The sequence below is a fragment of the Antedon bifida genome, chromosome 4, assembly GCF_963402885.1.
Source record: "Antedon bifida chromosome 4, ecAntBifi1.1, whole genome shotgun sequence".
NCBI classification, from domain to species: domain Eukaryota; kingdom Metazoa; phylum Echinodermata; class Crinoidea; order Comatulida; family Antedonidae; genus Antedon; species Antedon bifida.
The window spans coordinates 18,525,647-18,552,008 of NC_136229.1; the positions used below are offsets into that span (position 1 = coordinate 18,525,647).

The 26,362-nt window shown below is 32.9% G+C and overlaps 3 protein-coding genes and 1 long non-coding RNA gene across 8 annotated transcripts; 2 read left to right on the top strand and 2 right to left on the bottom strand.

Annotated features, from left to right (window-relative positions):
• Positions 1-489: 489 nt before the first annotated feature.
• On the bottom strand, positions 490-9,863 carry LOC144840965 (hepatocyte growth factor-regulated tyrosine kinase substrate-like). Of its 4 annotated transcripts, XM_078697073.1 has the most exons (17): positions 9,718-9,863; positions 9,089-9,173; positions 8,911-8,986; positions 8,731-8,823; positions 8,374-8,494; positions 7,788-7,909; positions 7,477-7,601; positions 7,267-7,375; positions 6,463-6,477; positions 5,608-5,703; positions 5,349-5,435; positions 4,877-4,912; positions 4,608-4,757; positions 4,089-4,296; positions 2,459-2,631; positions 1,785-2,330; positions 490-1,694 (listed from the first exon to the last, which is right to left on the bottom strand). In XM_078697073.1, the coding sequence occupies exons 1-17, from the start codon at positions 9,755-9,757 to the stop codon at positions 1,182-1,184; spliced, it is 2,595 nt and encodes an 864-aa protein (XP_078553199.1). In that variant the 5' UTR covers positions 9,758-9,863; the 3' UTR covers positions 490-1,181. The 4 variants fall into 4 exon arrangements, with proteins under 4 accessions (XP_078553199.1, XP_078553200.1, XP_078553201.1 ...); XM_078697074.1 differs by lacking the exon at positions 6,463-6,477; XM_078697075.1 differs by lacking the exon at positions 5,349-5,435.
• A 273-nt stretch (positions 9,864-10,136) lies between these two features.
• On the top strand, positions 10,137-12,371 carry LOC144840967 (ADP-ribosylation factor-like protein 16). Its single transcript, XM_078697079.1, has 5 exons — positions 10,137-10,272; positions 10,623-10,678; positions 10,820-10,942; positions 11,042-11,157; positions 11,422-12,371. Exons 1-5 carry the CDS (start codon positions 10,212-10,214, stop codon positions 11,585-11,587), a joined length of 522 nt encoding a protein of 173 aa, XP_078553205.1. The 5' UTR covers positions 10,137-10,211; the 3' UTR covers positions 11,588-12,371.
• On the bottom strand, positions 12,318-24,937 carry LOC144840966 (sodium-independent sulfate anion transporter-like). 2 transcript variants are annotated; one of them, XM_078697078.1, is made up of 15 exons: positions 24,871-24,937; positions 20,878-21,125; positions 20,456-20,672; positions 19,008-19,173; positions 18,700-18,754; positions 18,458-18,560; positions 18,001-18,149; positions 17,404-17,476; positions 17,204-17,254; positions 17,004-17,064; positions 16,473-16,669; positions 16,087-16,217; positions 15,235-15,405; positions 14,888-14,953; positions 12,318-14,713 (listed from the first exon to the last, which is right to left on the bottom strand). In XM_078697078.1, exons 2-15 carry the CDS (start codon positions 21,091-21,093, stop codon positions 14,504-14,506), a joined length of 1,866 nt encoding a protein of 621 aa, XP_078553204.1. In that variant the 5' UTR covers positions 21,094-21,125; positions 24,871-24,937; the 3' UTR covers positions 12,318-14,503. The 2 variants fall into 2 exon arrangements, with proteins under 2 accessions (XP_078553204.1, XP_078553203.1); XM_078697077.1 differs by lacking the exon at positions 24,871-24,937 and adding an exon at positions 23,578-23,755.
• LOC144840968 (uncharacterized) lies at positions 24,114-24,535 on the top strand. Its single transcript, XR_013611978.1, has 3 exons — positions 24,114-24,195; positions 24,262-24,325; positions 24,512-24,535. It is a non-coding gene; the product is annotated as an uncharacterized LOC144840968 (long non-coding RNA).
• Positions 24,938-26,362: the final 1,425 nt, after the last annotated feature.

The window sequence follows — 26,362 nt, forward strand, 5'->3', positions numbered from 1 at the left end:
GAATGTTAGGAATAGAAAAATAAGAGCAATTTGATCAACTTGCTTTTAAGCCTTATGTTTGTGAGGCTGAAAATTAATTTTTATTGGCAATAAAATGTTGATGTTTCCTAAATGATTTTCAATGCACTTCATATGAGTGGTTTTATAAAAATTAGAGTGCCATAATGTTTAAAATGTTTCATTAGGTGCATTGAAAATCATTTAGAAAACATCTTTTATCAATCTGTATTCAATGCCTGCTAAATTGATATATTTTTACACTTTCTCAGTATTTTGCAAACTTTTGCAATATCTTTAATATTACTTTGATATGGCCAATTTAAATTTAGAATATTTTGACCTTCATTTTTTGTGTTTCAAGGGACAATACATCTTTAAGTTTGTTTAATTACCAATTCAAGAAAGAAAAAAAATATTTAATTGGAAATATCATGATCAAGTATGAATGCACAAAATAAAATAACTTGAAATCATTTTTCTCAACTTTTTTAATCTACATAAATCAATTGAGGGCGCCATAAGCTATAATAGTTCCTCGTCTGCGATGCAGTAGCAGTAAAGTCATGCAAATCTACAATTATTATATTTTTATTTCATATTTAATCAGTATACACAGAAGATGATGTTAACAAATTTAATTGTAAATTCATAATTAAAAATAAATTGACTCAAAAGAATACTGTACTACTAACAAAATAGAAACATAGATTTAGTTTTGTTATTATTGCCAGTGCATATCGTTTTCTGTAATTTTAATTAATAAATAAAAACATGTATTTCACGATAAATGTATATAATACCTATCACGTTATTAGGCAAATATTTTCATATTAATTTCTAGTTTAAATTGCACAAGTGAAAACTTAAATGTGAATGTTTATGTCTGTGTCAAACTTGTCTCAAAAACCACAAATTTGAGTAAATACTACTTTCACAAAACGTGTATTCCACCACCATGAAGAAATAGTACCGTATATATTTATTCCGATTACTAATTTAATAGGATTTTATTTTGTTATTATGAAGGAAATATTACCTAAAATAATTGAAATGCAATTAATGACAATGAACCAATATTTAAAATGAAACTTCCAGATAGAACCATGTAATGAGCCAATCACAATACAGAGAATACAGAATGTTTACATTTACTCTACATTTATATGTACCTACAAATGATATCAATCAAACGAGATGAGTGACCCTTCTGCCGGTTGCTGGGGTGGTTGTTGAGACGAGTTTTGGCCCTGAGGAGGCATCTCTCCTTGTGGTTGATACATTTGTCCCTGGGGTGCACCATATGGTTGGTTTGTCTGTGGGAGGGTATTAGCCATGTTTTGCATATTGTAAGGGTTAGCTTGTGTATATTCTATGGATGAGTGAGGTGAACCAAACTGTTGAGGGTTTGGATACATTGGCTGATAGCCACTAGGAGCCTGACTTTGCATTCCAGGGGCTTGGCTTTGCATTCCAGGGGCCTGGCTTTGCATTCCAGGGACCTGACTTTGCATTCCTGGAGCCTGGCCTTGTATTCCAGGGGCTTGATATTGTGTTGTTGGTTGGTTATAGCTCTGAGGCACACCACCAGGACGTTGCATGGACTGTTCTATTGTCTGCTGAGGTGGTTGCACTTGTTGTTGTTGGTATGATGTATGTGAAGGTGATCCTTGGATTGAACTTGGGGGATTAAACGTCTGAAAAAGATCAAATATAACAATTAAACATTTGCTTGTTTTGGGAAGAAACAACATCTCCCTTTTCCAGATCACAACTACAAAACTTACTTGTCCATATTGTTGCTGCTGCTGCATTCCTTGAGGCTGCTGTGACGGAATTCCTTGTGGTGGAGGCTGCATTCCATGTGACTGCTGTGCACCTTGTGGTTGCTGCATTCCTTGTGGCTGCATCCCTTGTTGTTGCTGCATGCCCTGTGGTTGCTGCATCCCTTGCGGTTGCTGCTGCATGCCCTGTGGTTGCTGCATCCCTTGCGGTTGCTGCTGCATGCCTTGAGGTTGCTGCTGCATGCCTTGTGGTTGCTGCATCCCTTGCTGCGGCATTCCTTGAGGATGCATGCCGTGTTGCATTCCTTGTGGTGGAGGCATGCCCTGTTGTTGCATTCCCTGTGGCGGCGGCATCCCATACATACTATGCGCCATACCATTCATTGCCATTGGTGGAATCATTCCTTGTGGTTGCATTCCCATTCCAGGCATGTACTGTACTTGCCGCATCTGCTGAAGATACTTCTGTTGTTCTAAACGCATTTGCATCTCTCTTTCTTGTTCTTGGAGACGTTGCATCGCTATCTGTCTCTGGTATTGTAAATATTCCTGAAATACAATATTTTAAATTGAGATGAAAACTAAGGCATTATGTCAGTAATTTCAACAATAATTATTGCATGGAGATTAGTGATCTGTGAATTTACTGGAATTACTGCAGTAAAATGTAAACAAACCTGTTTTTTTTGTCTCATAACCTCTAGCTTCTGAGCAAGCTGTATCTGCCGCTGTCTTTCCGCTTCCTCTGCCTCCTGTCGCAGCTTCTCCCGATGATCTTCTCTCAAGGCATCCAGCGCTTCTCTTGCATCCTTGATCTGTGCCAGCTTATCCTGCAATGCTTCCATATTTGCTGTAGAAAAACAACAAAATCAACAATCTAATAGGAACACAGAACTACCAAAACAAAGTTACTTATAATCAACATCGAGTGGAGTTGTGGCTTGGTGGTTATGATGATGGGCTACCAATCCAAGGGTTTGACACCCTCAAAGACTTATGTAGAGCATCTTGTGTATATGTTTGACCTTTCTGAAATACTAGATAATTCAATAACTTAAAAAAATACAGTACAAATAAGACAGTAGTAGTGCTGACTAACCCAAAATGTATATATTTTTTGTGAATATCTAAAATAAAATAATCCGATGGTGTAATCTGGGAATTTTGAAATGTGCTATAAAGATAAATTTTCCCACAAAAAGAAAACAATGTGTGTTATCTAATAATAATACATAAAGTATAGAATATCTAGGTTTAAATATTATTGATACTGAAGTGGGCAAGTTAGCAGTAAGACAGGCTAGGCATAACCTCTGACCTGAATGCATGATTTAGGACACTACTGGTTTGAGATCAATGCATGCGATTAATGGCCTGTATTGAACTCATTTTGTAATACATTAGTGAGGTTTTAGTCTGAAATGAAACCTATTTTATAATATTAGTTAAAAGTTTCTTCAGTCAAACTGATTTATAAAATCAATAAAAAAACATCAAAACCAATTTTAGTAAATTCAAAACTGAATGGTTGTCCAAAATGTGATTATTCCCATAATTTTAGTGTATTTTAAAATTACTTTGATATGTCCTTCTCCAATCTTTGTATTTGTTCCTTAATTCGTCCAATTTTTGTCTGAAATGTCTCACAATATAATATTGTTGAGACAAATTTTCAAGACGTTCTTGTGATTTGAAATTTAGAAAAAAACAAACAATTGAAAATGAGAAAAATAACAGTGGTAGAACAAAGGCAACTTCATGTCAGGATGTATTGTTTAAATCATTAAAGGTTTAAATTGTAAATTCTAGAGAATGCATTCCATAGTAAATACAAGCTTATAGGAAACCCTACTTTGCTAGATATCGTTAGGGTTATGATAGTGATGTTGAAAGATTTTGACAAAAGTAAATTATCAAATCTTATTATGTTGTTTAAAACTGTATTACTTGTTAAAATAGTGTTTACAATCATACTTTTTTAGTATGGTTTTGATATTACTAGAAATGAAACAACAGATTGAGTACAGTATTTGCATGTTGTTGCATCAATACGCACTACAGAACAAAAGTGCAATATTAAAAATCATTTGTCGTATTTTGAATGAAATGTTCTTAATAATATGTCAAGGAAAAGTGAGAAGATGTTGAACTCACACAGCAGCGTAATTTAATTCAAAATATATCTTTGGAAGGAGGTGAAATTATTTAACAATATTTATGGTTTTTTTTTCATCCAAGTATGCTAATAATAAATATTTTTTCTGAATTTGTTCTGAATAATCAATTTGTATAAAAAATGTCACATACCTCGTCCATCTTCAAGTTCTTGCATCATAGTCAGTAACTGTGGGTGCATGGAACTAATTTGCATAAACAAACTCTGCACGGTAGAGTCGCTAGCAATACTGCGCCCTCGCATAGAGTTGCTGTTCATACGATTGTTGAATGTGTCGATGCTGGCAGACAAAGCCGACAGAAACGCATACTTTTCATCATCTCCGTTCTGGACTGGTTGCTAGAGAGACACAGTAAATAAAGAGGTTTGAGAATTGTTGGTTTTATACCAACTGATTTGGAATTCCATAAAGCTCTGTCTACACTATCAAAGTTTATGTGACAACTAAATGTGATGTGTCCATATATGGACATGATGATGTCATATCACTACCATATTTTGTCATATCACTACCATATTTTGGCATATCACTACCATATTAGGGCACATCACACTAGTCTGATAGAGCTTTAAACAATTTTCTTGCAAACTCCTGTACAGTTTTGAAGCTCTTTGTAAGTAAATTTTAAGGGGAAAAAATGTGTTGTTACCTCCTGAACTTTGTTAACGGTGGCATACACTGGCTGACTTGATACTTGGGTAATGGGTGGAGCAGTTGCTGGTGCGGCCTCTGGGGCAGATGGCATAGCCTGCACATCTTGTTTCTGCTCCCAGTAAGGTCGATTTAGGTATCTTGCAAGCTGATTGAACAAATATAATTATCACCCAATATTAAATATGTGATTGTGAAGTTAGAATTGATTTCGCAACTTTCTAATCTACAATCAACTGCAGTATTTAAAAATAAAAATACACTAACCTCTGGATCCATTTCCTGGTCAACAACAGATGGTGTCTAGAAAAAGAAAATAATTTCATGGCTTTAGCCTACAAATCATTAAGAGACACCAAAATCTACAAGAAAAATAACCAAGGATACCAACAGGATGCTGAGCTCTGGAAATCAAAGGGTTTATCTATGGCTGCGGTACAATCAGTTCCACACCCTTAACAGACACTGAGCTCCATGTTACTGGTGTTAGAACGAGTCTTCTGAGATAATGACTATAAACCGTAGGTCCAGTGTACACATCTGGCTCATGTGCACTTTAAGGAACCTAGTACATCTTTCTAGACGAGTATGGGGTTACACAGACATTTATCATAACTCATCATAAGGGCCCCTTGATTGTCAGAATACGCTATTTATGTTTACCCTCTATAAATAAGGTTACAAAAAAACAACATTACAACCAACACTGTCATTACCAATAGCACAAGATTTCACTTACATATGGTGTGCTAGTTGTAGCTGGGGGAGCATAGGATGAAGCTGAAGTCGCAGGACTGCTGGAGGATGGTGCTTTATCTTTCTTAATCTAAATTAAACAAAAATTAAATATAACCCCCATGTTTACAATATAAAAAAAAATTTACTACAAAAGAAATAAATATTGTTTAGTATAATTTGTAATTATTTTGGTGGGTAGTTTTTTTAATTAAAAGTTTGCATGCTAGTAATAACTAACAACCTGTAGACTAGCCTCTTACCAGATGTTTGTTTTCAGCAGCATCTAGTGACAGTGCCAAGGCTAATTCTAGCTCTTCCTGCTCCTGCATTTCTCTTTCATTCTTCTGTGGTGGGAGCTACAAATGTTTAAACAAAACAATAAGGGAACTGAATCTTTCACGTACTATATGATTCACACAATTACAGTAAGACCATGTTACATAACATACAAGACTGATTTCATGCATTCAGAGAGATAAGTAGAGGAAGTGGGCAGGGGAAGATTATATATATAGTAATCCCCTCCTTATATCCAGTCTTTTAAGGCCTTCACTTCACTTAACAACTTACATACATCATGTCTTTAATGCTTCATATGGCTTTAAGGGTCAATACTAATTGTAAGCAACATTGCTTACATTACAATAAACGTAAATTGTATACAATTTGTATCTAATTCTAACATCACTGTTATATAATACTGAATTCAATGTGATATTTTTGGTGTAATAATGTGATAATTCAGATGGGTTTTATAATAAGGGCAAAGTCATTCAAAAAGAAGTATCATTATTATAACCCCTAAGTAGCCTAATCTTTTCAATGTCTTAATATTTGGTTAAACCTGCTTATAGTATAGTAATACCAAGTTCTATTTAAATGGCAGACAGACAATAAAGCAATAAAGTATCATAACGCATAAGATAACGTATAATTAGCCTAATCTTCCCAATCCTGTTTACCATAGTAAGTTCTATTTAAATGGCAGACAGACAATAAAGCCATGCAAAAGACACTGCAATAATCTTATCTGTAAAGCAACAACGAAGCAATAACAAGGACACAAAGACAAAGAACACTTGTTCAAATCATGTTGTGGAGATGTTGAAACTAACCTTTCTAGTAGGAAGCTGGTTCAGGTATTAGTAAGAAACAAAACAAAAAAGATTGGAATTTATCATAGAAGTCAGAAGGCAGCCGGAAGGAAATGATCACAATTAGTAATAACATGATTAATTTGTACCAATTTCACCCTGTCAAAATTATTCAACTGCAGTTACTGCAGTAACTAGATTTGTATATTTTTTAATTTTTTTAATTTCATACACATCCAACAGCGAGCACAAACTCCCCAATTACAGGAAAGATAAACTATTTTATAATTTATCTTTCCCTAAGTCTCATTTGAGGCTTAGGGAGTGGAGTTGAAAGAGTCGTGAGTTACAACCCTGGCACTACTGTTGGTCAGGATAGAACTCCGGCACTAGGTCAGGATTGAACCCCGGAAGTAGGTCAGGATTGAACACCGGACCTTGGGATTGGAAGGCAAGCAAGTTAACCACCAAGCTACAGCTCCATCTATTTAACATATAGCAAGATTTTTGTGGGTAATTATATGTTTATTGCAGTGACTGGCTCATAAACTTCTACATTGAAACCAATTAAAATCACATACAAATATAGCTGTACCACAGTAACTGTAATCATTTTTGACATGATTCCCAATGAAAGCTGATATATTTAAGTGTTGTTTGCATTGTTTTCCATAACCGCGATTTTATCATGAATAAATTAACCTTTTTCAGTTCTCTTATTATTAATTAAATATATTTCTTCAAAAACATAAACACAGCTTGAATTTTAGGTTTCTTGAAAATAAAAATAATCAGTAAAAAATAAAAGTTTCAATAGTGTCGTACCTGTGACTGTTGAGATAGAGGGCTAGCTAGATACTCTGGGGGTAAATCACTTGTTTCCTTCGATGTCGATGTTGAAGTTGACGTGCTCGCAGATGTCTTACTTTTACCGCTGTATAGAGAGAAAAAAAAGATTATTTTTAGCTTTGTCACTGGTACCTTACATTACCTTATGTCAAGAATAAATTTGATTATATCGATATAAGTTTTTACCTTGGAATAGCAACATAGCAGGAATCACAGACACGGACTTCACGTTCAATTCCAAATTTGGGAATTGCACACTGCTTTGATGTACACTTGCTACAAAATATCTGACCACAATGACGACAATGATGCTGAAAGGAAATAAAAAGAACATCCACTTTAACACTTGTTCATGATATGTCTATGTTTTGCTACCCAAATTTGTGTGCCAAATATGAAGATATGGTCTTATCTTGGTTAGTCAGTGTGTCTTGTACCTATTTCCAAATTTATGGATGAATAAAGTGATGTCTATGTCTATGTCTATTTATAATTACCTTACGAACAGTGATGCCAAACTCAGTCCTACAGCTAAAGCATTTGTCGCCATCAATCCACTCTGGGGCCTTCTCGGATGAAAACATTGCATCACTTTCTTTTAATTGTGGAAATGAATGACCTGAAAAATAAACATAGTTCATAAAATGAATCAAATTCATAGCGATTATTATGTAATGTTTTTTAACTACAGTATGCCACAGTGGCTATCAAACAGAATAGAAGATTAGTACTCTTTTCACATTTGCAAAAAGTAATAACTTGTTGTAACCAGGTTTGCATAGTGTGAAGACAATTTTGTGGAAATCTCCCCTTGGTCACTGATAAGAGGCCTGTTTTTTGTTCCAAGATGTTCCGAGTTCTTACTGCTCACTCGTGTATTGCCCTGGTATTAAACTCACCAATCATAGTAATTAAATAGCGCGAAAATACGCTTTTCTTCCTAAACTTCTCAGGGTTTGCTTATGCATGTATGAAAACATGTAATAAATCGGTAGATAAGTTATTTATTAACAATTTATGCAGAGGGTATTAGTAAACATTTTTTCAGGATTTCAAACAATTTATTTCAAGAAGTTATCATACCTTCCAGCTTCAACAGGTTGTACATATCTACGACGGTTTTCATCTTAGGTTCATTGCGGAACACATTCCCCCAAGCTTGGATTAATTCTAGCACCTTGTTTCTTAGTTCTTCATTACCAGACTAAAATTTAAAAAAAAATATATATATAATATATGTACTTAGTCAAATAAGTTTTTGCTGGTAATAATCACAAGGCATAAAATGTTTTCCTGGGCTATGTTTGTATTTTAAAGTAATAGTTATTAGGGACAAGAAACCACCAACATTGTGTCGCAGAATGAATTAACATGATCTAAATTTTCCAAGGTCATCAAAAATAAAAAAACTTTGAAAATATTAGCAGAAATTTTACGTACAGAGGCCAATTCTTTCAATTCCTCCATAAACAGTTTGTTGGAAACTTCTTCATTGAATTCAATCCCACAATTCTTCACACATGACTCCAAAATCTGAAAGAAAATAGACACAATGACACAACAGTGTTTTGTGAGGTATTAAAACATGTTTAGATACAGAAAGTGAATTATAAATTATACCTGGAGTGCATACAGTGATCCTCTGGGATTTTTGTCAACAATCTTTCTTCTAATTGCAGTGAATGCATATTTTGGTCTGAAAACGAAATACAACATTTATAATGAATAAAAATAAAATAAGATTAAAGATAATCATAATAATCGTCTATAAGTAAATTTGCATAAAATGAATACTAACTGTACATCACGCTGACGAATGCTGTCACAGATCTGAAGGATACTGTTCCAGTCCGGTTCCAACAAAAGCTGACTTGTGGCTTTTTCTGTGAAAATTAAAAGTTTTATTTCAATATCATTATATAGTACTTATTCAAAACACATTTTCAATTTAACACTACTGAATATATGTATCAGGGAGTTGAACAATATGTGAAATTTATTAAGATAGTCCCGGGCCTAGTATTTGTCAACTATTTGTACTAATTTTTTAATTAAAAAACTACTGTCAGGCCTAGTAGTAGGCCTACTCTAGTAATTAAATTAGTTAGTAGTAGAGTCTATATTATATCTAAATAAAATATCAATGAACAAATAGATCTCTACTTTAGTATATCTTATCTATTCTACAATACAATAGGCCTATTATATTATTAATACAGTATAGATATGTCTGCTGGTTACCACGGATTCCCGTTACCACCACCTAGTATTCCCGTGTATGTATCGTATACTTCCTACACTCCCTATACTAGATAGGTAGGATAGGTAGGCCTATATTATACTCTACAATACAATACAACTACTCTACTGTACCAACTTTTTACAGAACTAGCCTAAACCCAAACGAATCTTTCACTTGTTTCTTACCAACTAATTTATCAAAATTTCCTTTTCCTGAGCTAAACATTATTCTGTTTATAGATAAGGTAAACTTGGTGTGAAAATGAGAAGCTACAATGCTATAAAATAGTTAAAATTAGTCTTATGATTATGACTGCTGTATCATCACTCCTTTTAATCTCAAAATGAATAATAAATGAGTTGACCTTTATATGACATCTTTTCCGGTTGAAATATTATGTTCTTTTGTTCAGTAAATATTTTACATAAACATTGCAATCCTTATATTTTTGTTTGAAAAATTATACTATAAATTAAAACCATATTATCTTATTTTGCAATGTTACGTTATAAAATAAGACAGCAAGAGAATAATGGTAAACAAAATTGTTCTCGGCTAAAATATTATTTCCTCTTTACTATCCCCCAAGAGGGCGGTTGTCATAAACAAACATTCCAAACAATTATATTTGTATTTATTGTTTATTTTAATTAGTGCTTTCGCTAGATATGATTCCGTGATGTATTTATTAATAGGTGCTTGTGGTGTTGGAAAAACATTGCTGTTGCGAAAAATTCAAAATATCCTTTTTTTCGAATGAGAATAAACTACATTTTAAACACTTTTAATGCTAGGCCTTTGACGATAACATGTAGTACTACACTGAATAGAGCATACGCGAGGAAAATCATTTCCTGATGAGGGTAGTGTGGCAAAAAAATAATAACCTGGACCGAGGCCTAGGCCTAGCTTTTTTTTTGTTGCAAAAATATCACGCAGTGCACTTCTTGGTGAAAGTATAATATAGTAGTACACACATAATCAACACAGTACGTGCCCAATCCATTCCTCACCCAACATTTTAATTTAAAAAGATAAAAATTACAAATTGCAAATGTTTTTAATCAATATTTCTTAACTATCACTTTACATTTCTATCGAAAGGATGATCAAAGTGCGGAAATGTCACTGTCAACAATTCCAACAGTAAGTCTTAATATATTCCATATTACTGAAATTTGTTACAGCCAGTATTAAATGTATAACTTATCATTGTTTCTAATGAATTGTGTTGGTTTGAAGTAGCCAGTCCCATAATTGCTGAGTTTATCATTTTCTTTATTACAGGTGGGAACAAATATTGTGAATGTGAGTTTGGACAATAAAAAACGTGAAGGATGTATTCGGGAATTGGGTGGCGCTATGGGACCAATTTGGTACAAGTACTACAATGATTGCCACGCTATCATGGTAAAATATCTTTATTCTCAATGGGATAAAATAAACAAACTTGTGTCGAGTGCAGCATGATTGTTATTCATTAACACACTTCTAAACGTTTCTTTTCAGTTTGTAGTTGATGTCGCAAATCCTTGTCAAATTTCAGCCTCTTATATTCAACTTTTGACTGTACTTTCCCATGAAGAATTACAGAATAAGCCGTTTATTATCATTTTTAATAAAACGTAAGTTAAGGTTTAGACCAGACATAGTGTAACACCCACAGGATGAGCCTGAGCAGACACAAGTTTTCTGCAGTTTGCCAAAAATTAGCCATGCACCTTATTGGACAATTAGCTTGCTGGAGTTTGTGAACTCAGCGAATCAAATAAGTCTTTGTAGTCATGTGATAACCAAGCATCTATGTCAGTACTACTGTACATCATATTATTTGTTATTTCTATGTATTAAATCTGATTTTTAAAATACTATCTTTCATCAATTTCTAGCGATATTCCATCCCATGTGAAACCATGTGATGTGAAATACCTAATGCGATTGGACGACATTATCCAAAATGCTAAGCAACCAATAAAAGTTGTCGATGTGAGTGCCAAAGATGAGGAATTGGTAGAGGTCATGCAATGGATGATTAAATATATGGAAGAGGAATAAGGTTAATGAAAAAGAGGAGGTTGAAATTTCGTATCACCCAGCCCCAGATTTGTACTTTTTTTTTGGCAAATTGCCAAGGATAACCATAAGAAAAATAATTCACTGTTCTTACTATAGTTGGTGATCATGTGCACAAAGTCTAAAGCTCTGTCTACACTATCAAATTTTATGTGACAAAAAATGTGATGTAGCCATATGTGGACATGATGATGTCATATAAATACCATTGGCCATATCACTACCATATCAGGACAGTGATAGTGTAGACAGAGCTTAGATGACTTAAAACATTGGTAGTGGACTCCACGTGCCATTTTTTCTAGACCAAATCCATCACTTTTGTTACTGAGCATGGGAGATAATTGGGCCAATTTTCACTAACCAACTGTAAATTGGGTCCTGATATTGGAAGGAAGGCAGTGATTGTAAAAAAGTGGAAATTCTCAGTAGTACTACAGAGAATGTTAAGAAATGTTGGCCCTGTCTACACTATCAAACTTTATGTGAAAAATGTGCCCATATATGGACAGTCTGATGATGTCATATCACTACCATATCTGGGCACATAACACTTTTTTTGTCAAACTAGTTTGTTAGTGTAGACAGAGCTTCAGGGTTAGTACAGTACAATTCTATGTATTGTTGTATATACAGTATGTGCAATATTATTTAAATTACAAACCTTGTTAGTTTTAAATATTTAGATCAAGATTTTATTGTTAGTTACCTCATCATTAATAAAAGTGACATGTATTTTTATTGTTATGTTGTTATGAGATTATTTTTACATAATTACTTAAAATTAACATTAAAGGAACATGATTACATAATTAAAGCATTATTATTTTTCAAGACACGTACGTACATTCTTGTAGTCAACTCTAATTTAGTGCACTACAAATAAATACATTAATGCCCTACTAGCCACAGTGACAACTAGGCCATATACTATCAACACATATTATGTAAATACATACATTTCATTATGTAAGAATAAACATACATATTATACTATACACAGCAATTAAACCTAGTTATTAATATACATTTAATAAATATTTAATTTATATACTGTACTTTATAAAATACAGCACTATCTAATAACTGTTGGTTTACCCTGTACCTCAGAAAGAGATTGCACTTTAGGAAGACCCATCTAAAAGTAGAATTAGATTATAAAATTACAGTACAGTATAACATAAATGGTTAGAAATTCCACATTTATTGTTTTTCTATATGTAGCATAGACTTGCCCCAAGTCTGTAGTTATTGTCTTTATTTTATGTTAGTCCAGCAGTTGGCGTTTCGACTTTTGTCTGAATACCACGAAAATACGAGTGTATGTATTATATGTATGAAACGCCATATATGCCAAAACATCTGAAACAGTCTACTTACCAAAATATATTACACAATACAGTATAACAATACACAGATTAAAAATTAAAATTACCACCCCAAATTTAATTACCTTGTTTTATAATATACCAGTAAAAAACAGTTATCACATTAAATATTTTTCACAATCACCAGTGATAATAAAGTACAAAATGGAATGTTAAAAAATATTCAGATATTTTAAAATAAATATTTAATAAATATATAATGTGCAGCCAAGGAATGCATTCATTTGGTGTGTTTATAAATATAAATTACACAATAAATGGGGAATGTGTATTAATTAGTGTATGTAGAGTACCATATCCTTGGGTATAATCCCACTACAGGTCTAATCCCACTCCATACTTTATGTCTGATTTCACAAACAGGCATATCCTATAGTCCCCGTATTTACTTTTGTTCTGGACGTAGGCCTCTCTCTAGCCAGTTCAGATGAGTTTTTACTAGAAATGCTTACCAATAATTTTTTCCTGAACCAGGGTTTCCCGGGATATAGTCCCACTCCACCAAAGTTGGCCCATGTTCTAAGTGGGTGGGATTATACCAGAGGATATACAGTATACAATGCTTTTCACTGCATTTGTGCCCCATTCTATGGTAATTCTACTATAATACTAGATGAAAATCATACAGTTATTTTCATAAATTTTACATTATTATAATTACTATACATACATGTAAAGCACTATATATTAAAGCAAATAAGAAAAGTATTCAAAGTATAAAAGAACCCTGTTATACAATTACTAAATAACATTCTATTATAAATACCACAAACATATATTATTTAATATATATAGTATACTCTCAAGAAACCTATTAAAATTATAACATAAATATCTTCATAATTTATCTATTTACACTTTCCTATTAAATACTGTACAGTTAATGTTAAAGAGTTCTATGCACAAATAATATACTATTAATATATTTACCTAATGTGTTATTATTGCTGTTAAAACATAATTCTAAACTTAAATTACATAAAACTATCAGATGAATAAAGCTGTTCATTGGTGGTCATTAATTATTAATTAATGGGTTCGAATCCCATCTAATTCATAACACTATTTGTGTAATTAAGTTGTTTAATGTTTATCAAATCAAAGTTGTGAGTATAGACAGATTTTTTTCTCTCAAAATAAAGTTGTTTAATAAATGAAGACCATGGTAAGAGACTAAATTGTGCTCAGGGTTTGAGTCTCATCAAACTCAGGGTTTGGGTTCGAGTCTCATCAAATTCATAAAATGTAAAAAGTAAAATACTGTATGTACAATAGTACCCCTAATAGGGGTGTCCTAAAAGAGGGGTTCTACTGCACTAAGGGTCTTTCACACCTGTTCCGGCACTGGCAAATCAAATCGAATGCCAATGTTTTTGTTTTCACACACCTACACGCATATCAATTGACACATAGCTGCTTGGAGCATCGTGAAAACGAAACATTGATGTTTGATTTGCGGGCGCTGGACCTGAACCGTGCCGAAGCAGGTGTGAAAGACCCTTTAGAGGTATTAAGCTTCTGTTTCCACTGTCATTTTCTCTTGTATTTTACATCTTTGTGTAGGATTTAAATCTGATGCTTCATCTACTTCCATCCCAATCTCTTCCTCTGGGATCAGTTCTTCATCCGTCAATTCCTTCACAGCATCCTCGACAGTTTCAAACATAAATTTTTCAATGTTTGGTGCTTTACTCCTTGTGAGCTTCATCCTAACCTTGTGCTGAAATTATTTGTTACATTTGTTAATAATAGAGAAAAATAGAAGAATTCATTGAAAAAATAGAAAAAAAATAGAAACACTGGGCCTACTCTGTGGGAACTTTTATTCAGAGGACGCCCCTAATAGGGAGACACTAGGAACTTAACTTTGTTTAAAGTCAATGCTGGTACTTACTTGAACGCATGCAAAAGCAATTTGAACATTTAGCAGCTTACAGTCATTTAAAAGATTGTTAAGAGCCTGTAACAAAATAAAAATAATAATTTTCAATGAAAATCAACAATTTTTGATAAATAATGGTAATACAATAATGAAAAAAATCATGCGTAGTGATAGCTTATGCTCTGTCTACACTATCAAACTTTATGTGACAAAAAAATGTGATATGCCCATATATGGACACGATGATGTCATACACTTAATAACTGAAATTTTTAAATATTGGAATTGGTAATACCCACCCTTCTAACACAGAAGGGATACCCCACGTAAGTACTGTAATTTATTAATATCAAGTTTACCTCAACAACCGAGTAATCGGTGTCAGCAACATGTGTGAAGTCAAAGACGACTGAGTTAGCGCCGTCAATAAACATCACATGCTCATCCAAGATAGTTTCGACTTTATTGAGGGCGGGATAATTCAAACCTCGTTCTAGTTTGATTACAGTAACACTACCGACTTTATGCGTCTAGAGAGACAAAATAGATATTATGCGAAACATTACATTTTTGAATACTACATTTGATTGGTCTATAAACGTTGCTCTAAATTATTTGATTGGTTACCAATAATCTACATCCAATATTCAATTTCTAAATACGTTGTGTAAGAATCTATTTTGAAACTAGAAAGCCACACCGAGAGTGTGGACTACTGTAAACTTCTACGTAAGATTTATCCGGGAAAATATATATATATTTGTGTGTGTCTTAATGCTGTGTGTGATTTAGGCTAATTTCACTACAAGCATGTGTATGTAGTTTTGTGTAATGGTTATTTATCAAGCCTTTCAACTAACAATAGATTCTGTTGACTAACAATAGAACAGCAACGCCAAAAACAAACGGGTGAAACTACTTATATCAAAAAACCTGTAAATTAAATCAATTTATGTTTTAAAATTACAAATCACAAATTATAACTCTTGCCTTTTGTACAAAAATGAAGTTTTTTGGACAAGTAGTTCTCGAGAAAATGCAATTTCAGTTTACTTGTTACTTTAAGACTGCTCGCCGGCTTTTGAAAATTCTGTCTTTAACACTAGCAGGTCTGTGTAGACAGAGCTTAAGGTAACAAACTATCTAAGGTAATTTAAACAAATTATACAAAGTAACAAACTATATAAATTAGATTATATAAGGCAACTCACTTTAGCACCAGGACGAGATATTGGTCCTAGTAAAATTAAAAGATCTACACCAATGCCAATCAAAGTTCCGTATTCTACACCCAACAACAAGGACAAAAAGAATGTGGAGAAAAGCGTGACAAGATCCAACTCTGTAAAAAATATTGTTAAAATTTAACAAAAATAGATTTAAATAAGAAATTGATATATAGAAATAATATATACTGCTAAAAGCTGTGTCTACACTATCAAACTAGTTTGTGAGTGTGATGTGCCCAAATATGGTTGTGATATGCTCAAATATGACATTATCATAGCCATATATGGCCATATCACATTTTGTCACATAAAGTTTGATAGTGTAGACAGAGTTTTATTGAAATAAAATAAGCAAACATTGTACTTACTCCGAACACGCCACAGGTTTGGAACAATTTTATAATCAACCATAAAGATGACTGAGTATATGATAACAGCTGCTAGTGAAGATTTTGGAATGTACTGAAAAAGTGGTGTCAGACAAACGAGGGAGATGAAGACGAGGGAGCCCGTCAGGAGCCCTGCTAAAGGTGAACGTACCCCGCTTTGAGAGTTGATGGCTGACCTGTGTGAAAGCAAGATATATTTAGAATATTAAATGAAGCTCTGTCTAAACTATCAAACTTTATGTGACAAAAAATGTGATGTGTGCATATATGGACATGATGACATCATATCACTACCATATTTGGGATATGACTACCATATTTGGGTACATCACACTTTTTTTGTCAAACTAGTTTGATAGTGTAGACAGAGCTTAAGAGTGGATGATGAATTTGGTAATCCAGGCTAGCCTACACTGTACAGGTTTAAGTGGTGCTTAAAATAGACATAGAAGTGAAACAGTCATTGATATTTATAGTTATATAATTATCTTAAAATATTTTTATTTTTACCTTGAAAAACTGCCTGTGACTGGGTATGCTGATAAAAGAGAACCTCCCAGGTTGCAAGCACCTAGACAAAAAATAAATGTGAACAAAATTATCTCATATATCATTAAAATAATTATGAGGTTAGGATATTGAAGAGTTGAATTCCCAGTGTATGTGAAAGCTACAGTTCAATGATTTGTCCCCAGTATTAACTGACTTACCTAATGCAATTAGTTCTTGGTTCGAGTCTATTTTGTAGTTCCCTTTACGACCTGAAATAGTGACAAAAACACAAATTAGATGTTTGGTTTTAATGCTTAGAAATTCTGTATGAATAGCAAACACATTTTAAATAGGGTAAATATATTTAGAACTTTACAATGATTTATTTATTATACTAGTAATAAAACTGAATGCTTACCGAACCCTTTACCAATTGCAACGTTTTCTAGAAATCCAATCAGTGGGATTAAAATTATTCCAGAATTTAATACCTACGAGAGAAACAAAGAGAAATTGATTCTATTACCGAACTTAATCAATATAAATGGCAAATAAGACAAGTTTTTTTTTATTAGCCAAAAGACTACAGACAATCATCATTAACATACATAATATAAATCCAAAGGCAAATTACATTTAAAATGACAATGATGTGTGTAACAATTGATAGACTGGAGAACCGACAAAGTCATATACTTTTTTAACCAGTAAAGAGGAGGAAATATGTGAGAATGAGAAGAGGCCTTTTCGTACATAAGTTGGGGACCCCTCATGAAACGCCACAAAATAAACATGAATATTCATTAGTCATATCCATAAGGTGTGACGTATAAATTTACTCGAATGCTTTCCGTCTGTGTAGTCGAGTGGATTAGACTAAGGACTTTATTTAGAGGGTTAGTTTTAGTTATATTTAGGAAGTTGTTTGGCTATCTTTCACATAAGATGTCCCCAAGTTATGTATGAAAAAAAATCGCGCCCCGACCACGATTTAAAGTATATATGTGTAACTTACCTGAAATATATTTGGAGCAGAGAAATCAGGAAGCTTGATTGGTGGGATGCCAGCGGTCATGTTACCAGTAAGAACAAATGGGCTTACGCCGTCAGTTTGTAAAAAGTATGCCAACACGCATGTTATCATTACGACAACAGCGTTACGTGCTGTTAAATAAAGAAAACAGATTTGTAAAGTTACTATTAGTTGTTGTGTGCTGTTTCAACAATGAGTATAAATAAATGGACTCATATAATCATCTTGCAAGAATTTTGTTAATAATTATAATCACAATAACAAAAGAGTAATATAATGCTTTGTCTACACTATCAAACTAGTTTAAACAAGAAAAAGTGTAATGTGCTCAAATATGGTAGGGATATGACATCATCATGTCCATATATGGGCACATCACATGTTATTGTCACATAAAGTTTGATAGTGTAGACAGAGCTTAATATGAAATGCACCATACCTGTTCCGAACAACCACATAATTTTCAGAACTACTTTTTTCCGAGTAGGCATTATTGTATCTTGTAGGTGCTTCGTCTGTCGGTCACTGTATTGTTTGCAGCACTTTAATAAAAATCAAAACATGTTTGTGTATTTGAAATTATAATTTATATAACAATAACAATATGTACAGCAAAACTATGAAAAAACATATATGTTTAAATTAATACATTAAAAGATTAATAATTTCAACTTTTCTTACCCTCAAAACAGCAAGAACTAATATACAACAGATTCCTAAAATTGTGTCCCATTTTCTAACCAAGAAAAAAAATATTATTACTGTAATAAATGTATAAAAAAATATTATTTTATGTTACAAGATTATGCCCAAATTTGGGCTTATTATTACTATGTATGGGCACGAACATGCACACTATGGGCTAAATGTCCTAATATGTGTACAGGTACTGAACATGAATACATTATACCAAATATGGGTTTATCTTTTCTTTATATGGGCATAATAATACATAAGAGGAAAACCAATATTAAAATATTAATCTTTACCTTATGTCTGGGATGACTTTAACTAATTCCTTCACATCGTGAAAGAACGACTCTGACGCCATTTTGACGCCAAATATATTCTTCAACTGACCAAAGCCAATGGTGATAGCTGCGGCCGAAGTGAACCCAGATATCACCACAGTTGAGATGAAATTTGTAACAAAACCTAAACAAACAAAAGTCATGTCATAAATTTTTTAAATAGTCATTTAATAGAAAATTTGTTTTACATAAATAAGCATATTTAATACCATTTCATACCCAGGCTATGTCATAATTTAATTTGAACGGATTTTCATTTTAGAATACTAAATAGCATTGTTGACAAATATAAACAAATTAGAACATTTAAAGCTAGGTTTAAGCTACTTTCACACTGAAACCCGATTTTGATCCAGATAAAGATAATAATTATAGTGTTTAAGAATAGAATCTCTCAATCGGATTCTGTACAATAGGTATGTGTGAACACAGAGCGAAACAAATACAGTTTTCTTAGGCCAGCAGACAGAAACAGTGCAAACAGAGCTTTACAGAGAACTGATTTTGCTAATAGAAAAAAAATAAGGGCATTTAACTTTTCAGTCAACAGGGATAACATTTCATAACAAACATGCTGACAAACAGTTTGAACTTTACAGATATAATCAATTATGCAAGAATAGGTAGCAGCCTATAATCGTAATTCAATTCAGCACACAAAATCAATACACAGCAGATTGTACTGTGAGTTTATAGTGTTATTTGATTTACTAATTAGGCTGTCAATTGCACGAATTAAAAACATCAGTAAAGTCTATTTAAAGAGAGATTTTACAGTTTGTTATTTAGAGATTGTATACAAGTGATAATATGTGTTTAATACATTGAGGACCCCTTCTGAAACAAGCTTCCCAGCTTAAAGTGTTATCCTCTGCTATACCATAAATGTATAATTATTTAGTTTCTGTATGATTTTGTTAATTTCAAATTAAATGTATTGCATTGTGTATATTATGGATAGCAATAAATATTACAAACAAACAAATTGTATACATAACAATGTATATTAAAATATACATTGTATATTTTGAATTTCTACAATTTTAATGTTTTTATTTAACATACCTGTAAAATGGTTTTATAAAAGTATTTCTACAATTTTCTAATCTTTTTAATAAGAGAAAACCAAACAAAAATTTTAGTTTCATATCCAGGATTTGAATTTTTTTTTTACTATGGAGTATTAGCTATTGTGATGTACAGTACCAAGATAAGAATGATAGTTTAAAAGTCAAAGTGTCATTTTATGACTGTTTTCTCATGCATTTTTGATACAAAATTGAGTGATTCTTACAACCATTAAAAAAAATAGCAAATAGTAAAATAAGAGTCATGCAGATTCAAAATTTGATAAGCAGACGTGAAACTAAAACATTTTTTTATTTGGTCTAATCAATTATATTTACCAAGATGAAATACTCCCATGACGAATTGTATAAGCCCGCAGAAAAAAGCTAGAAGGATAGCGTAAGTTGGGTCATTCGTCTCTGGGTCATCTGCCAATGCAACACCGTATCCGCTGACCAAAAGGGACATGATGGCTGTCGGACCTATACTTATGTCACGTGACATTCCCAGAATGCAGTAGATAAAACCACCGAGTGCTGCGGCATACAGACCATGCTGTAAGTGGAGTAATGTGATATTTGTTCGATAATATTATGTTGTCTAATATATAAATTTACTACTATCTTTGATAATTGTATAGGTTTAATAATAATTATATAATGTTTTTGTAAAATATATTGTTAAAATAAGAATATTGTGCAATTTAGTATTTTGACACATGCAATTAACACATATCTGGGCAACAGCCATCTAGTCTTACCTGTATTGGTAGTTTAGCAATATTAGCGTATGCTAACCCTTGAGGAAGCACTGTCAGTCCCACTGTTAGTCCAGCTATGATGTCACTAATAATCCAGTCTTTCTGATACCGTGGCAACCAAGTTATAATCGGGAACCGGAGTTTCCATCTTTCTTTTGAACAATATGAGTTGACACTTTTCTTGATTTTTGATTGTGCTTTTATTTTTGTTTCCATTTTTATTTGAATTCTTGTTTTGATTAGTTATTCTGTAGAGAGAAAAAAACAGTTAAATATGATGGTTTATTCATTGAAGATAATATGGAGCTTTTAATTTGTGACGATCGAGGACCGATGACTAAACTAAGTCAGGTCAATCGATGTGTCATGGGTCATTACCTGAACCTTTCCTAGAAACCATCAAACCTGTGTCGAGGTGAGGAGCGAGAACACACATCCCAATATTCCAGCATGCGCACAATGTACTAACATGACATGCTTGGTCATCGGTCGTCACAAATCAAAAGCTCCCTAATGATCCAATAGAAATAGGATGACCACAAACAAACAAGTTAGGATTGGCTGCTGCTACAGTAATAAGACCAGGGAGTTGTACAATTTTACTACTCCCTGATAAGACGTTCTGATTGTGAGAGTGGTTTAACTCAAATTTTATTGATGTTTCGGTTCTTCTTCAATTTTAGAAAAATCAGTCATTAAAATATAGAAATTAGAGTACTAACACACATTATAGGCCTACATTATAATTAATTTATAACTAAAATTAATGTTTATAAATGAAAACTTGCATTTTAGTCTTACCAGCTTGTTGAGTTAGAGAAAATCAAGTTACATTTTACAGTACAGCAGAGTGCAAGGCTTAGTAGACTAAATAAATACAGGTACCAACACATTTGATTAAATCACTATTAATTATAATTCTCTCAATGATAAAGAGATATTGAGATAATACAATGCATATTTACTATTAGTTTGCATTATTTCTTTTTAAATTGTGTTGCCTTGGACTTTCTTTAAGTTTAATAGAATTAGTCTTTTACTGATGGAAGATTAGTTAAACAAGTTTTATTGTTTCATTTATTCAGTGCAGTCTTTGATTATCCTTTGAATTCCATTGCTGTATTGTTGCCTAATGTTGTTCTACACAAATCTGAAGGTATTAAAAATCTCTATGGATTTCTGATTTGGTTGGGCAGTAACTGCATAGTTCACATAATCCTTTTTGAGACTATAATCTCTGGTATAAACAATGACTCCTTGTCAAAAATGTATTGAGCAAGGTGAAAGTGATGAGTTCAATTAGCATGATCAAATTTGCGTTCCATTTCGTTTGACCTTGAGGACTGGAACGAATCGATGATCTTTCATGGGTTTATGTTTTTTATTTCTTTTGCTGTTTCTTCCAAATGGCAAATTTAATTATGTATTTTGGCCGATCTTGCCCAACAGGAAATTACATAAGGATTTTGCAAACAAATTCTTAAAATTATACACTTAAGTCTGCTTAAGGGTAGCTCCGGTATTACATGAAATTCCTGTAGCACCAAAAAATGGCTCATTCACGACATTCATTCTGCTTAGGCCGCTGGAAATACATTACATGGTTCTCGTCAGCGCCTGCTCGCAATTTTGGTCCCCGCACCTAAAAAGTTCATCTTTCATCTTTGTGTATTTGTTAAGAAAAAACAGGGGTAAATATGGGAAAAGTACAAATTTTGTTATATTTTCATGAAAATCCGACTACCTCCCGTCGATCGTGAACGCTCAAACCATTGTGTATGTGATCGCACGATTTCGCAACATAAAGTGTGTATATTAATCGTCGCGGACCGTGTGAGCGTGTGTTTGTCATATCCATACCTTGCATCAGAACAAGGTCTACTACGGTGTTTTTGGTCTGCTGCTCTCGTACATTTCGCGATCGATCGTCATGCCTAGGTACCTCTCTGCCTACATTATTGCATTCAAGGTTTATTTCACTTAATTAAAATACTGTGATGAAAGATGAACGTTGTCAAAATCCCTCACCAATTTTTTGATAAGTGCTGACGAGAACCATGTAATGTATTTCCAGCGGCCTTAACTGCGGTCAAAAATATAAGTAGTGCTATTAATATTATTAATGCTATTTTTGTTATTATTAATGCCATTTTTGTTATTATTAATGCTATTTTTGTTATTATTATTGCTATTTTTGTTATTATTAATGCTACTTTTGTTATTATTAATGCTATTTTTGCTATTATTAATGCAATTTTTGTTATTATTAATGCTATTTTTGTTATTCATATTATTAATGCTATTTTTTTATAATTTAAAAAAAAACATTTTTTTTTAAACATGGAGCTACCCTTTAAGTTAAATATTTTAACAATTTAATAAAGAGAATAAAATATTAATTATTTTAATAATCAGTATGTGACACTAAAACAACATATTGTTGGCAATCATTTGAGAGGCCAATAGTAAGCTTAGTCTCCATTTATTTTAGATTATTATCTGCATCAGCATAAATCATAACACGAACAAAATCAAAAACCTAAAATTGTAGCCTTGGCATAGGCTTAGCACAGAGTTCGCAACGTCAACGAAAGTGGACTGGCCTGCTGTGAATGTCGTGACCACCTGTGCAATATAGAGAAGCCTGAATAGTGCGCAAATAAAACTATATTAAACTATTATTAACATACTGTTACTTACTGATATCGTTTAAATCTTCATTGCACGATTGAACATTTTATTGAGAGATTCCATCACATCGGTATCAGTGATTTTTAAAGCGGATACCCTACCCGCATATTTTATGTGTACTCAAGTTGTTTTTACATTTTTTGCTCAAATCTTTCTCTGAAAGCGAGAAAAACATGTTTGCCGCCCTCTGGAGGGCAGGGAATATTACAGGAAAACTTTGCTTTTAATTTATTAATATAGAAGATTTTTAATTCGTTCATTAGTTCATGACTGTTTATTAAATTATTGTTTCTGGCTGGTGCAACTTGGTTGATGGCTTGAACCAGGGAATATCATTTACCATAACATTTTAGTTTACTGTACATATTTTAGTGTGAAGCATTTTCCATAAAACCCAAGTTAGGCCTACTTGTTGTGAGAGGCACGCACCATAACGGATTTTTTATTCAACATATTTCCATAACAAAAGCACTTTGGACTTCAAACCGATTATCATTGTAAGTATACAATTTAGTTTTCACATTCTTTTATACTCTTTTAAAAAGAAAAAATGTCTACAAGCCTACGAGACCGCAACGCGATTCAATGTTTGGGTGTGTGTAATAGTAGAATCAACAACAAATATAGGTGAATATAATAATAGGCCTAAAACTAAATATTGACAGTAAGACCTGGTCTAAAAACGTCAAAGAGTTGTAACAGATAGAAGAATCCTACTCAAATAGGCCACTCAATAGGCAAAATTGTCACTAACTCGGTAAGTTCATATTATATTTCTATACATTTAAGTTACCATGCGTATTGCGTCGGTCCTTAAATTTGGTATCCAATATGATATGACTTTTAAATGGAGAAATAAGTAATTACTTGTGACAGCGATGATAGGCTAGACGACGTCCAACTCGTGCTACAGAGTCATGCATTCAATCGTTTTTTTTTTCAGGTGTGAGACTGGAAGGACGGAATAATGATGTGCCAACATCGTCGATACTAAACACTGTGTGTAACGCGTAAGAACGTTTAAGCGATACAAAACGAAACGTCAACCAAACGTTAACATGGGTAACAGCTCAAATAGATTCACGACATCAGAGAGGTTACTAAAGTACTGCAAGCCCGGTGATATCTTAGAAATACAACATTTAAAATCATCTTTTAATCATTGGGCAGTATATATTGGCAACGAAGAGCTAATACATGTCAGATTTCCTTGTGTGAAAAAAGAAAAACTTAAATCCGTTTCCGGAAGTAATCTAATGCGTGTAAATAACGACAAACACGGTAAATTATTTTATAACATACCTTCGCTGGGTAATGATGATGTTATAGAAACTGCGTACAAACATTTAGGAGTGGACTGGTTTACAAAACAATACTTCGGTTGCGAGATGTTTGTGATATTATGCAGATTCGGTGTTAAAGTAAACTTGAAAGAACTTTATTTGAAAACAGGGGGCGGACACATTGGGGTACTACCTAGTAATGATGTGACGTCATTAACCAATCCGCTCGTGACGTATGGACATCAACAACATGAGCATATAATTGGAATATGAAATTTGACATCGTCTGAAAGACTTTTGGGACATTTTGGTGAAATCTGTTTACTTGTAATACGATTTAAACAAAAGAAGATGAAAAATGTTGCCTTATTTATAACTGCAGATCGTTTTAATACTTATAGTATTGTTTTATATACAGTATGGTAGCCTACGGTGTGTGTTAAAAGAATATTTTCAATAAAATGTATTATTTAAAAAAATGTTGTGCTGTTGTAATTCTTAGTAGGTGTACATTAGATGATTTCATTTAAGTAATTAGAATAATTAATTACAGTAAATAAATGACAAAATATAAGTTACTTACAACCAATTATTTAGATTCTGATTCTAGAGCGTACTTTTACGCGTCCGGCCCTGCACACGCGCTAAAACGGAAGTTGCCACACGCGCGTGTGAATGTCGCGCTTCCGATTTAGGTGGTACGCGCCAACATACACATAAAAAACTTCCTGATGAAAAAGAAAAATGGTCTGCTGCCCGCTATTACTCATTGAAGTAAGAGTGTTTTTTGTGTGTAATAAAACAAGAAATATTTCTTACAAAATCTCTTATTGACGTAACAGTTTTAAAGATATATTGTCCCTCTGAAAAATATTTTTTATTTCAAATTTGTTTTTTAATGTGTCATTTTATTGTCACATAATAGTTATTTTACCTGAAAAAACGTAATTTTAAGCAAAAAATACTTCAATTCTGTCAGACAATGGTTTTTAAGTTATAATTAAACGTTTCTTTTCTCTTGAATAAATATGTTTTTGTTACAGAAGTGAATAACTTTGATATGAAACACAGACTCAATTTCTGTCACTTTTGTTTATTTTATTGCTAAGGTCAAGTCTGGGGGTCACTTCATCACGCCTAGATCCTATTACAAACAAAAACTTTCATGGACTGTTTTGATAATAATTCAATGATTATCTGAGATTATCTGACAGCAAATTACAGTACTGTATTATTATAATATCATGGGACTCATAAATACCAGAAATGCTTTGGGATTTGTCGTTCAACCGTTAGACTCTTTTCCCAGACGTTTTTTTGGGTCCAGCAGCTGGTACCTATAAATTATAGTCGAGAATCCTTTTTCGCAAAAATGTCAAGTGTCTAGTACTATAACTACTGCTTGCTTTCAGTTAATAAACGAGTCATCTCTTGTGATGTAGCGGGCTAGAGCAGCGTGAAAAAAATAGTTTGGTCGTTGATAGGAAAAAAGAGAAATTGTCTTTTCCAAA